Raw genomic sequence first — 13,374 nt, 5'->3', positions numbered from 1 at the left:
ATCATGAAACATTTTTCTTAATTTCTACAATGTACGCTTAAACAAAAAAATCTGTGTTCAATTCCAGATTTGTGTGTGAGAAATATAACATAACACAACCATAGCTTGTTTTCAAACATAATTTGGAAGCATGAATAATGAAACATGAAACATGAAACATCGTCTGTCTCTGGCTCACACTGGAGAACAGATGTATCTTTTGACGAAGGGTTTTTGTTTTCAACATTCCTCCACATCCTACAATACAACAGGGTGATCACATATAACATGTAAAAAAAAAAAAAAAAAAAAAAAATAAAAAAAAAAAAAAATAACAGACTGACTCCAGGTTTGCGTCTTAAATGGCACCCCTGAATTCCTCCATATTCCCCCTTGGGCCTCTGGCTCAAAGTAAGTGCACTCGAAAAGGAATATGGTGCCAAATTTGGAATGCTAGGAGGCATAAATTGCTGATTAAGTGTATAGATGAAAATCAATATCCATAAATCTAGGAACATCTGAACTGCATCTCAAATGGCACTCTATTCCCTATATTATGCACTAACTTTTTGACCAGGTTTTGGATCAAAAGTAATTGCACTATATAGGGAATAAACGGTACTATTTGGGACGCTGTTCATTTTCTCCATTGGCCTGGGCAGTGCCATACTGGAAGCTGTAAATAATGTTTTATCAATGTAAACCCGACCTTGTGGAAACGTTTTTCATTTTTTCTCCTCGCATGGTTCAAATTTGGGCTTTTTTGCAGGCAGCTAAATTGAATATCTAGGAGAGGCCATTTTCAATATCGGGCTTTTTTTATTAAGGACTTCTTAACTGGTACAAGTTCAGCATGGTAGAGTTGGGTTTCTAATGTGAAAATGTTAGCAACCTGCAGATAACGCTGTGGCTGTCTGGGCATGGTAATCAGGGGTTGTAGCAGGGGGGATGGGGGAGAGGCAGCCCTCCCTGGTGGCTTAACGGGACTGATAAGCGAGCTGGCTGCAGACAGACGCAGAGCAGGCAGGTACAGGGAGATATTATGTGTCAAGCCAAGCAGATAGAAATGCTGTCCACGCAGGCAGGCAGGCAGACAGACAGAACATCCACAATGGCTATTAGAGCCGATGAGGGAGTATGCACGCGGAATAGAATTACAATCGTCAAGCAGTATCAACAGGCAGGCAGGCAGACTCAGAACGGTCAACGCAAGGAGGCAGATAGACGGTCACGCAGAGCAGGCAGATATAGAACAGGTCACGCACAGAGGCAGGCATCCGACAGGGCAGGACAGACACAGACAGCAGACAGCACAGACAGACAGGACAACAGGAAGACAGACAGACAAGCAGACAGGAACGCAGACAGGCAGGCAGGAACGCAGGCAGACAGAAGCAATCATCAACGAAGAACAGATCACGCCAGGCAGCGAGAGAGATTTTTTTGTTGATTGCACGTGTTTATACGTCCTGAGACTTCTTAGCATGTTAATAGGAATATGGACTAGCTGGATTCCTGTATATTTTCTAAACTGTTGCAGATATTGTTGTGCTTAAACCTCGAAGCAGAGTGTAAGCACACCAATATACCCCTTAAGCCAAGTTAATGGGTACTAAGCTGTACATGGTTGTAATGGTAACACAGACAGACCTAATTTGCCTATGGTTAATGGTTTAGACGAAGCCAATAGAATCAAGGTCAGAGGGAGAATAGAGAGTAGTGGAGATATGAAGGGGAGGTGAAATGACTTGTGTTGTCACTCACAGCAAGTTTAATCATTGATTATCTCTCTCCTAATGACTGGAGCATGGTGTAGCAGATGTCCTCTGACATTAGCTAGGCTACATCACTGCTAACCCCCACAGATATCCTCACTCAGCTGGAACTGAGCAAAAAGTTATAATTTGAAACTGTATTAAGAGAAAAGTGATCATTCATCGTCTGGTTCTCTGGCCTCACACTGGAGAACAGATGTATCTTTTGACGAAGGGTTTTTGTTTTCCACAACTTTCTCCACATCCCTACATACAACACTGGTGATCAAACCATAAACTGTATAACAGGACTGACTCCAGGGTTGCGTCTTAAATGGCACCCTATTCCCTCCATATTCCCCTTGGGCCTGTCAAAAGAGTGCACTCGAAAAGGAATATGGTGCCATTTTGGAATGCAACCCAGATCATGAAGCAGGAAAATATAATTGAACACATGTCTTGGAGAAAATGTAATAACTAATTTCGAGTATTACTGAAATAACCAGGTTGAACACATGCTCGATCAAAATACGTAAAATGATCTAACAGAAGGGCCTTTTAGTATATGCCTTTTGTATTTTCATTAGACGTGCAAGCCACTAAACAATCATGTAAGCTGATAGAAATGCAAACCTGTAAATGTTACGTGCGCAATTAGCAAAAATTATATGACATCGTCAAACCATCAATCTGATTGTGAACTGTGCACTCCCAAAGGTAGTCTATAATAGTGAACGTAAATTTAGCGACGCGCCGTTTCCTTGAGTTGGTCAATTAACACCAAACCGTTTGGAAATGCAAGAAGCAGCCCTATGTCGCCTTAGGAACATCATAAACTCAAGCAAAAAGACGTACTCTCAACTGTCAAACTGCGTTTATTTTCAGACAAACTTACATGCGTTAAATATTTGTTATGAAATAAGATTCAACAACTGAGGACACAAACTGAAAAGTTTCAACGACTGTGACAAACAGAAATGGAAATAATGTGTCCCCTGAGACAAGGAGGGTCAAAATCAAGTAACAGTCAGTATCTGGTGTGGCCACCAGCTGCCATTAATAGTAACTGCAATGATCTCCTCCTCATGGGACTGCACAGATTTGCAGTTCTGCTTGTGAGATGTTACCCCACTCTTCACCAAGGCACCTGCAAGTTCACAGACATTTCTGGGGGGAATGGCCCTTAGCCCTCACCCTCTGATCCAAAGGTCCCAGACATGCTCAATGGGATTGAGATCCGGGCTCTTCACTGGCCATGGCAGAACACTGACATTCCTGTTTTGCAGGAAATCACGCACAGATCGAGCATTGGCGGTGGCTAGTTCATGCTGGAGGGTCATGTCAGGATGAGCCTGCGAAAGGTACCACATGAGGAGGAGGATGTCTCCCTGTAACGCACAGCGTTGAGATTGCCTGCAATGACAACAAGCTCAGTCCGATGATGTTGTGACACACCGCCCCAGAACCATGACGGACCTTCCACCTCCAATTCGATTCCCACTCCAGAGTACAGGCCTTGGTGTAACGCACATTCCTTCGACGATAAACGCAAATCCGACCATCACCGCGACTCGTCAGTGAAGAGCACTTTTGCCAGTCCTATCTGGTCCAGCGACGTTGTTGCGGTGAATGTCTGGTGAGGACCTGCCTTAGAACAGGGATACAAGCCCTCAGTCCAGCCTCTCTCAGCCTATATGCGGACAGTCTGAGCACTGATGGAGGGATTGTGGCGTTCCTGGTGTAACTCAGGCAGTTTTGTTGTTGCCATCCTGTACTGTCCCGCAGGTGTGATGTTCGGATTGTACTGATCCCTGTGAAGGTGTTGTTACACGTGGTCTGCCACTGCCGAGGACGATCAGCTGTCCGTCCTGTCTCCCTGTAGTGGCTGTTCTCAGGCGTCTCACAGGGACATTGCTATTTAATTGCCCTGGCCACATCTGCAGTCCTCATGCCTCCCTTGCAGCATGACTAAGGCACATTCACGCAGCTAGGCAGGGACAGTGGCATCTTTCTTTGGTGTTTTTCAGAGTCAGTAGAAAGGCCTCTTTAGTGTCCTAAGTTTTCATAACTGTGACCTTAATTGCCTACCGTCTGTAAGGTGTTAGTGTCTTAACGACCGTTACACAGGTACATGTTCATTAATTGTTTATGGTTCATTGAACAAGCATGGGAAACAGTGTTTAAACCCTTTACAATGAAGATCTGTGAAGTTATTTMGATTTTTACGAATTATCTTTGAAAGACAGGGTTCTGGTTTCTTTTTTTGCTGAGTTTATATTTTAAACAGCCTATTAATAATCWATTTAATGTATACCATAAAAATACATTGTTTCTGTATAGGTAGGTCTTAAGAAACATTAGGATATGAAAACATGTATTTCACGTAATAAGTSAGTTTACTTTGTTACTGTGCTCATAGTCTACCCGTGTCCCTCTTTCTGCTCCTAGGAGCTGTGTCGTCAGCGGATGTCGGTCAAGCCGCCGGCGGAGCGTCCAGAGCCGATGCACAGTGTGTCYTCACGGCTCAACAGTGTGTCGTCCCAATTCAGCGACGGGGGGCCCATGGTCAGCCCCTCGGCACGAAGCTCCACCTCCTCCTGGTCTGAGGAACCCGTCCACTCCAACATGGACATCTCCACTGGACACATGATCCTGGTAAACATCACAATATCCTTATTTCTGTCTGACTGTCTGACTGTTTGTCTGTCTGTCTGTCATTGTGTCTCATCTCTCTCTCTATCCCGTCTGTCTTTCTTTTTCTTTCTCTCTCTCGCACATAGTCTCTTTCTTCCTCTCCTCCTACTCTGTCTCTCTCTCTCTCTCCGGCACCATCTCTCTCTTTGTTTCTATTCATCTCATTACAGCCACATTTTCATGAGCAGGCTTGTTCCACATGTCTTCTTTTCCCACAGATTAAAATATCCATTGATTCTGAAAAACTCAGTCTACCATAATTGCAATACATAGCTATTCTTCACATAACTCTGTCCTCCTGCTCTGAGTCTACATGCATCATATGTTTCTCACAGTGATAGAAGGGCCATGGGATGTGTTCAGTTGGCATGAAGCTCTTAATTGCCCCTGAGATTTATGCTGGGAGTATATGAGACACACAGACATGCACATGAACGCACACACACAACGGTTGACCCTCTGTCTGGCTGTGCTATTCTGACTGACTGGCAGTGAGTGGAGCAGCAGGGTAACATGAGAGAAAGCTCTGTGAGCTTCAGTACCTTGGACATCTCCTTGGCAGCAGATAGTAACATGTGCTGCTACTCAACTGAGCCCATTTTCAACGGATCAGTCAAATTGTTTGTCCCGTCCTCTCATGTACGCCAGTTTAAATATGAGAATGAACTGGGCCATGAGGTCGTCATTGGAGAGGTTCTTTTCAGTGTTCATTATACTGGCAAATTTTTCAGGTGTGAGCCACGCTCCCTGCCTTCCCACTGCCGACTGTGCCCCTGGCCCCGCCCCCCATCCTGAATGCCCTGCTTCATTACATTCTGCAAGAGACTTGGGCAGATCCAGGGGCACGCCTCTCTCTTCTGCAATTAATCCCCCCTCTCCTCTCTCTCTCCTCCTTCCCCTCTCCTCTCTCTCTCCTCCTTCCCCTCTCCTCTCTCTCTCCTCCTTCCCCCTTTCCTCTCTCTCTCCTCTTCCCCCTTTCCTCTATCTTCTCTCCTCTTTCTCTCCTCTCCCACTCTTCTCTCCCTCCCCTCTCTTCTCTCCCTCCCATTTTCATCTCCTCACATGGGGTCCCTCTTTCACAGCTGAACTGTCTGTCTTAGAGATAGAAGTACAACTACAGGCCAAATGCAGTCAACAACAACAACTGCTACTGTGATCCAGTAAAATAAAAATAATACCATCTTCTTGATAGAGAAGGGTTGATGTTTCCCTTTTTTGTTTTTCCTGAAGCTTTCAGGTCAAGGGATACTTTTTCTTTGTTCAGTACTGTGTGTGATAAGCTTTTAGTTGATACGTTGTTAGTAGTTTGTATATTAGTTTATATGTTTTTTGTGGTCTGTATTTTAGTTGATATGTTGTTAGTAGTCTGTATTTTAGTTTAAATGTTTTTAGTAGTCTGTATTTTAGTTTAAATGTTTTTAGGGGTCTGTATTTTAGTTGATATGTTGTTAGTAGTCTGTATTTTAGTTTAAATGTTTTTAGAAGTCTGTATTTTAGTTTAAATGTTTTTAGGGGTCTGTATTCATTCCAAACACCATAGCAATTCTTATGGACATCAACACTGAAGTCCATAATGCCCTCAAATGCCCTTTCTTAAAAGTGATTGTTCATCTAGCCACAGTAAATGTTCTGAGTAGTTTTCTCAGACATATCATATGACCAGAGTCAGACCAGCACTATTCTGAAATGATATTGAGTTTTCACAAGCAGTACAGAAAGACAGTACCAACAGTACGAGCTGCATACTTACAGTACATTGTATTAAAACTGTGGGTGTCAGAAAAAAAGCATAATTGCTTACTAAGTTTTTTACACTCAAAATGAATTGCCTTCTGTAAAGCTCAAATCCCACAACATCATGATCCCCAACTGATTTTAATTTGAGAAATGGCTTGCACCATCTTATCTATGTTAATGTATTACTTTTTCCCATGTGACTTGTTCAGAATATGACTTCATAAAGAGACTTGGCTGTGCCTTAAGCGGATTAACTTGCCCTATATATAAAGCACATTATCTTGTCTTTTGTTGTTGGCCCAGTAAGTGTTATAGATTATACTGCTTGGAGTCTATATAGATTAGGGGTTTGCGAAGCCGCCAAGTCGGAAGTTATTTTGAGTGTGAGGGTGTGTGCTGAGGTGTAATTTGGCGTGTTACTTTACACCACAATGTCGCAGGCACAATGTGTATATGAAGTAATATGTTGTTTAATCACTTTAATACAGGACAGTGTCAGAGGAAAAGCCTATCGGGAACATTTATGTTGGAAAGCACAATATGTGTTTAGGAGCAGGTCTTAATCTTCCATGATACCCCCTATTCCATGTCTGTGTCCCAAATGGCACCCTGTTCCCTTTATAATGCACTCTCTTTGATGGGCTCTGGTCAAAAGTAGTGTCATCTGGGACATATCCCATATAAACTTAATCCAGGATTTCAAAAAAACTTGCTTTATTGGAACCATGTTATACTGTAGCTACCTCACTGTACTGTGTAAGTTGCAGTTGTACGCTAGTTCCTTTTCCTGGCATCTCCATGTCTACSTCCAAAATGGCCCCCTATTCCCTATTTAGTGCACTCCATTTGATGGGCTCTGGTCAAAAGTTGTGSATTACAGTATATAGGGAATAGGGTGCCATTTGTGAACCKCTCCATCAGTGTCAAACCAAACTGCTTATACAGTATGTGCATATGTCCTTCTCCTACCCAGGTGCTCTATTCTAGTTCATTACGAGGCTCTAGCCRTGCCTCAACGTCATCGACAGCTCTGAGCAGCCCTGAGCCGAGCGCTASTTCCTCATCGAGCGTTATTTCATTCTGATTTTATTGAGCACCTTTGGCAGCTGTAAACCCAGCAGTAAGGGGATTAGCCAGTGTTTGCCTGACACATGGTGATCTCAGCACCTCCTGATTGGATTGCAATAATCCCTTTACACAGTACAAAACCCCATTACTCTGGCATTAGCACAGAGGAGAGTGTGTCTCTCTGATGCCCTGGCAGGTAGGGCTGGTGGAGGAGGGGGGATGCAGGGGTAGAGGAGGGGGTATTTGGGAAGGAGATAAGTACAGAACGAAGCTGCTATTCGATAAGGGGCTAAATCAAGGAAGGGCCATGAATTCGTGCCCTGCTAAAAAATGTAGCCCATTTCCCAGACTGTGTTCAGTGTGTCAGCACATAATGTAATATGTGTTGATATGATATGGAGACCGAGGTGTGCCGGGGTAGTGTGGGCAGGGATTAAAGTAGCATTGTTAAATGGAATGTGTGTGTGTTTGTGTGTTGATCATCTCTGTATGCTGTATTCCACATTGAAAAAACAATATCATAGTGAGTAAGAGTCAGACAAGGATACATCCAAAATGTCACCCTATTCCCTAGTGCACTYCAGTACTTTTGACCAGGGCCCATACGGCTCTGGTCAAGTAGTGCCCTGTTAAGAGAAAGTCTATTAAGCCTCTTTGAGTAATGAACATGAATCCAGATTATGTCCCCACTCATTTGTAATCTTATGTTATTAATAGAATTGCATTAGGGTTGTGTCCTAAATGGCAGCCTACTGTATATAGTACACTGCTTTTGACCAGATCCCTATGGGTAGTATGGTAGTAGTGTACTACATAGGAAATAGGGTGTCATTTCTGACGCAGACATTGAGTCCGTTTTAGGAGACTATTTTATTTAATTAATACAAATTCTAATAGTTCACATAATTTAAGTTTATGTGACAAAACAAGAAATGTAGAGAATCATTGTACCATCTAAAACGTTGTGAAATATCTTTCAATAACCAAAAATATTGAACAAAATCGAAAGTAAAAGGCGCAAAAACTAAATTTAAGATTGGGAAGCGTAGAAATAGCCCACATAGAACAGATCTACCATTTCTTAGACTTGTTTTCAATGAGAATGACAGATCTATTACTCACATTTCTATGTGAATTTGGTTGGGTCGCCCAAAAAGTGACATAATGCAGCTTTAAAGAGACATTTCTGGTGATTGTTTCCTGCCTGTTTGTGTATGGACCCTGGATAATCATTGATGTCCAACAACCATCTCAGTCCAACTGTCCTCTATCAACAGAGAGGAACAATAGCTAGTCTACCCTTTTGGCCCCCGTGCTAAAACATGCTACAGTAGGTTTCACATTTAGCTTTGACAATCTCATTAGTGGCAGTTAATCAAAGTCAGTGCTCCTGACTTAATGATGAATACAGTATGAGAGGTAATGGGCTCGGTTGAATGGCTTATCATTGTGAGGGAACTATTCCTGTTCCTGATTACAGATGTAGTTTCTTCATTTGAGCCAGTTTTCTACACCAGGAAAATAATCATGCAGCAACAGCAAATTTGAATTATTATGTGGATTATAATTAAAGATGCACTATGCAGAAATCTCTCCGCCATTTCCTGTTTGCTAAAATTCGAATAGTTCGCCTAATTTCAGTTTGTGACAAAACAAGTAATATATTGTAGAGAATCATTGTACCATCTAAACGGTGAAATATATTTTCAAAACCGAAAGTAAAAAATGCAAAAACAAAACRTCTGAACGCAAAACATAGAACAGATCTTCCACTTCTTAGACTTGCTTTCAATGAGAATAAAATGTCTATAACACATTTCTCTGTGGATTTGGTAGGGTTGCTCAAAAAGTTACATATTGCAGCTTTTATGGACATTTTTGTAGGGGTTGATACATTTTTTGTTAGGGCAAATCAAGTCAAATTTCAAAGTGGAAATTACTAACTTTTGAAGTCTTTTTTAAACCTAAAATACAGTAGAAGATTGCATTTCCTGCTGTGAAATACATTTCTCAGCAACAAAAGAGTGATACAATTTTGATCCTACATCTATACCGCTAGTACCACATAGAGACCATAGATAATAGAGACCATAGATAACAATAATAAAGACACACACACACACACACCTCGGAACCAAATGGCACAAAACATTAGCATTATTATTCATATAATTATAAGAACATTTCTACTAGCTCATAATTACTCCTGCTGAATTAGGAATATTCAATTTTGAGTTGTTTATGTCTTTCTTTGCATTGCTCCTTCTTGGTCAGATCATTATTGTCAAAGATAATGTCTTCTCAATTGACTTACCTGGTTAATATATTCTCTTTCCTCAACCTCCTTAGTCTTACATTGAGGAGGAATACACACCAACTGACATGATGGGTACAACTATAGTTATTGAATGCATATTGACTCCATGTCTTCTTTTTCCTCCCTAGTCTTACATGGAGGACCACCTGAAGAACAAGAATCGTCTGGAGAAGGAGTGGGAGGCTCTGTGTGCGTATCAGGCTGAGCCCAACGCCTCCACTACAGGCCTGGGGGCCGGGAACACAAAGAAGAACCGCTCCAATGCTGTGGTGGCCTGTAAGTTATTATTCTGTTTTTAAAGGAGTGGGGCAGTCCCACTCCTTCCGTATTGTTCCATGTTTATTGGATAGAGAGGAAAGGTAGAAGAGTGTGCTAAAAGAGCAGTGAATGGGATTTGAACCCATGCTCACAGCAGTACATCAGGCAGCAGCTTAGACCACTAGATCACCCCAGGTCACAAGGCCTGTAAGCTCTCCTCCTGTTAGATATCATGCTACTGTCAATTGCACCCATCTGAGACTATTTCAAATGATAAGATATATGGAGCAGGTTTGCTTTAGGTTTGAGTGATAGCTTAAAGGTTATGTTTGAGGGTGTTTTGAGTATTTGAGCATTCCAGTGCTTATAACACACTGCAGGCAGGCCGAGCACGGTGATGAGTCCTTGTAGAGGAGGTTGAGTTGGTGRAATAAATTCCTCCATTTATATTTCAGATGATCACTCAAGAATTGCCTTGAAGGTTGAAAACAGCCACAGCAATTCAGATTACATCAATGCCAGCCCAATTGTAAGTACCTTTTCAGTATACTAAACTCTGCTTTATAGTGTTGGGATGCTGTACTTTAGAACGAACTAAAGCAAAGCAGTGCTTTACAATATACAATTTGATAAAACAGATTGCTTAGCTTTAGTAAGATGCCTGGTATTGCTTATGCACACTGTGTTTCGTGCGTTGAATATTAATGATTGTTTTATTAGAAATAATGAGTGAATATTCACATGGGGAATGGGTGGGGAAGGGTACCGCGCATGATTCACCCTATTCATTCCCCCATTTTGAAAGCACAGTTGATCTGTGACTGTTATTGACCTTGAATTATGCTAATGTTGATGTCTGTGTTACTGTGTACTGTTTTTCACAGCTATGCAGTTCAGTTTTGTTGTGCTTTGATGTTGCCTATATACACTGAGTGTACAAAACATTAAGAACACCTGCTCTTTCRATGACATAGACTGACCAGGTGAATGCTATGATCCCTTATTGATGTTACTTGTTAAATCCACTTCAATCAGTGTAGATTTTAAAATGTTTCTTTAACCTTTATTTTAACAGGGAAGACATATTGAGACAAATGCGCCTTGTATAATACAACATAAATATACACATTATACCCCAAATATACAGTACAAGTCAAAAGTTTGGACACACCTACTCATTCAAGGCTTTTTCTTTATTTTTACTATTTTCCACATTGTAGAATAATAGTGAAGACATCAAAACTATGAAATAACACATATGGAATCATGTAGTAACCAGAAAAGTGTTAAACAAATCAAAATATATTTTAGATTTTAGATTCTTGAAAGTAGCCACCCTTTGCCTTGATGTTGCTCCTAGATGTTTACACTTAACAATAACAGCACTTACAGTTGACTTACAGTATACATATATAACACATTAAAATACAAAAACATAGTCATAGGAATCACAAAATATAACAGCACAAATCACCCAGATAAACAGTTACATTCATCCACAAATAAGTCCCAAATCAATACTTGAAATTGCCCAAATGACACCAGAACATCAATATTACATTTATTTTMAATTTTGCCTAGCTCGTTGGAGACGCTAGAAACCTCAAGAGTTATCCGTTCACAGGATTGGTTTAGGCAAATCAGGTGTCTATACTTCAACAGCAAAGTTAGATAAGATGGAAGTTTATGAAGTAGGGACTTGTAAACAAAAAGGGAGTAATGTAGAGCTCTACGGGTCTTTAGTGAAGTCCAGCCAARCTGCAGTGATGAGTATCAAAACTGTCACCTGTAAAAAAACGACAGGCACTATGGTAGATGGCATCCAAAGGTTTAAGAGTAGTAGCAGCTGCACTTTGATAAATAACATCACCATAATCAAGAACAGATAAAAACGTTGACTGAAGGATCTGCTTCCTGAAGGCAGGAAATGTTGCTGTAGAAAAAAAAWATWWTTAATCTTAGCTTCTTAACCAGCTCATCTATATGTTTTTTGAACGTTAAATCCATATCAATCCAAATGCCTAAATATTTATATGTGGGAACACGTTTGATTGGAGAACCCTCTAATGAGTGAACATGTAGTTCATCGGAAACATTCTTATGAAATTTTTAAAACAACATGGATTTTGTTTTCCCTTTATTAAGCACACATTTTAAATCAGGAATGGATTCCTGCATAGCTATAAAATCTGACTGTAGTTTTAACACAGCCAGATCAACAGTCGGGGCAGTAGCATACATAATATTATCATCCGCATATAGATTAAGTTTACAATTTTAAACAGATTGACCAATGGTGTTTATATAAAGAAGTGAAGAGAACAGGTCCCAAAATCGACCTCTGTGGTACAACTTTATGTAATTCAAGAAATTCAGACTCAACCCCATCAATCACGATGGCCTGAGTTATGTCACTAAGATAATCATGAAATCATGAACAGGCGTCAGAGCTCAGGCCTGTTGAAGACAACTTATTCAATAAAATAGCATGATCAACKGTATCAAAAACTTTTGACAGGTCTACAAACAAAGCATCACATTTCATTTTAGTGTCTAACGCATTGACAAGATCAATAASAGCTGAAGTGGTTGCTGTAATAGTGCTATGCKCKGGCCTAAACCCTGTTTGGTTTACATTCAAAACATATTTCTCAGATAAAAAAAGAGAAAAGGTCTACATTTACCAAGGATTCAAGATTCGTAGCTAGACAAGGAAGTCTTGAAATGGAGAGATAATGATTAAGATCACTACTATCCCTGCGCTTGTGGAGTGGCAGAGCAAGAGCTGATTTCCATACTTTTGGAATATTTCCTGATAACAATYTTAAATTGAAAATGTGGGTTATTGAGCAAACAATGATGGGCGCTGCACACTTAWGCAGACCAGGATCCAATTTGTCAGCCCCTGTGGATTTCTTGTTGCCTATTGCTAGCAAAGCATCCAGGACCTCTTTTTCTGTAAATAGCCTAAAAGAAAAGCTTTGACTATAAATTCTCTGATCCTTCAGCAAGTCATTCAGCAAGTTTTCCCTATTAGCATCCTGCCAAATATCATTGTGAATATGCTTAGAAGTTATTTCAAAGAGATAGCCCGCTGAAATAAAATGCTGATTAAATGCATCAATGATGGCATTTTTTTACGTAATAAGGCCATTGTCTGAATGAATTTGTTGTGGCAGAGAGGAGGAAGTAGAACTCTTCAGGGATTTGACAGTTTTCCAGAATTTAGCCGGGTTCAATTACAATCTGAAAGTCTTTACATTATAATCAGATTTAAACTTTCGGATTTGTCTTACCCAATAATTCCTCAGTATCTTAAAGGCTTGTGTTCCTGGCCTTGACCCCAACTGTAACGGGTTTCGTCCTCTTCTGAAGAGGAGTATGAAATGTCGGACCAATGCGCAGCGTGGTAAGTGTCCATAACGATATATTTAATAAATCATCAAAACGAACACTGAAGAAAATAACAAAAGTACAAACAACCCGAAACAGTCTCGTATGGTGAAAACACTAACACAGGATACAACCACCACAAAACACAAAAAAAACAGGCTACCTAAATTGGCT

At 40.7% G+C, this 13,374-nt stretch overlaps 1 protein-coding gene across 4 annotated transcripts in view; it reads left to right on the top strand.

Moving 5' to 3' along the window:
• The window catches only part of LOC111979770 (receptor-type tyrosine-protein phosphatase N2), a 189,051-nt gene that overhangs the window by 153,534 nt on the left and 22,143 nt on the right, over positions 1-13,374 (top strand). For all 4 annotated transcript variants that reach the window (XM_070448912.1, XM_024010465.2, XM_024010463.2 and 1 more), the window contains 3 exons: positions 4,182-4,388; positions 9,678-9,825; positions 10,263-10,336. In XM_070448912.1, the coding sequence (XP_070305013.1) occupies positions 4,182-4,388; positions 9,678-9,825; positions 10,263-10,336 (429 nt within the window). The remainder of the gene's footprint in view (positions 1-4,181; positions 4,389-9,677; positions 9,826-10,262; positions 10,337-13,374) is intronic.

The sequence above is a fragment of the Salvelinus sp. IW2-2015 genome, linkage group LG19 (assembly GCF_002910315.2).
Source record: "Salvelinus sp. IW2-2015 linkage group LG19, ASM291031v2, whole genome shotgun sequence".
Classification (NCBI taxonomy): domain Eukaryota; kingdom Metazoa; phylum Chordata; class Actinopteri; order Salmoniformes; family Salmonidae; genus Salvelinus; species Salvelinus sp. IW2-2015.
Note: the sequence above shows the minus strand (reverse complement) of the source record. Positions and strands in the feature narration are given on the sequence as shown.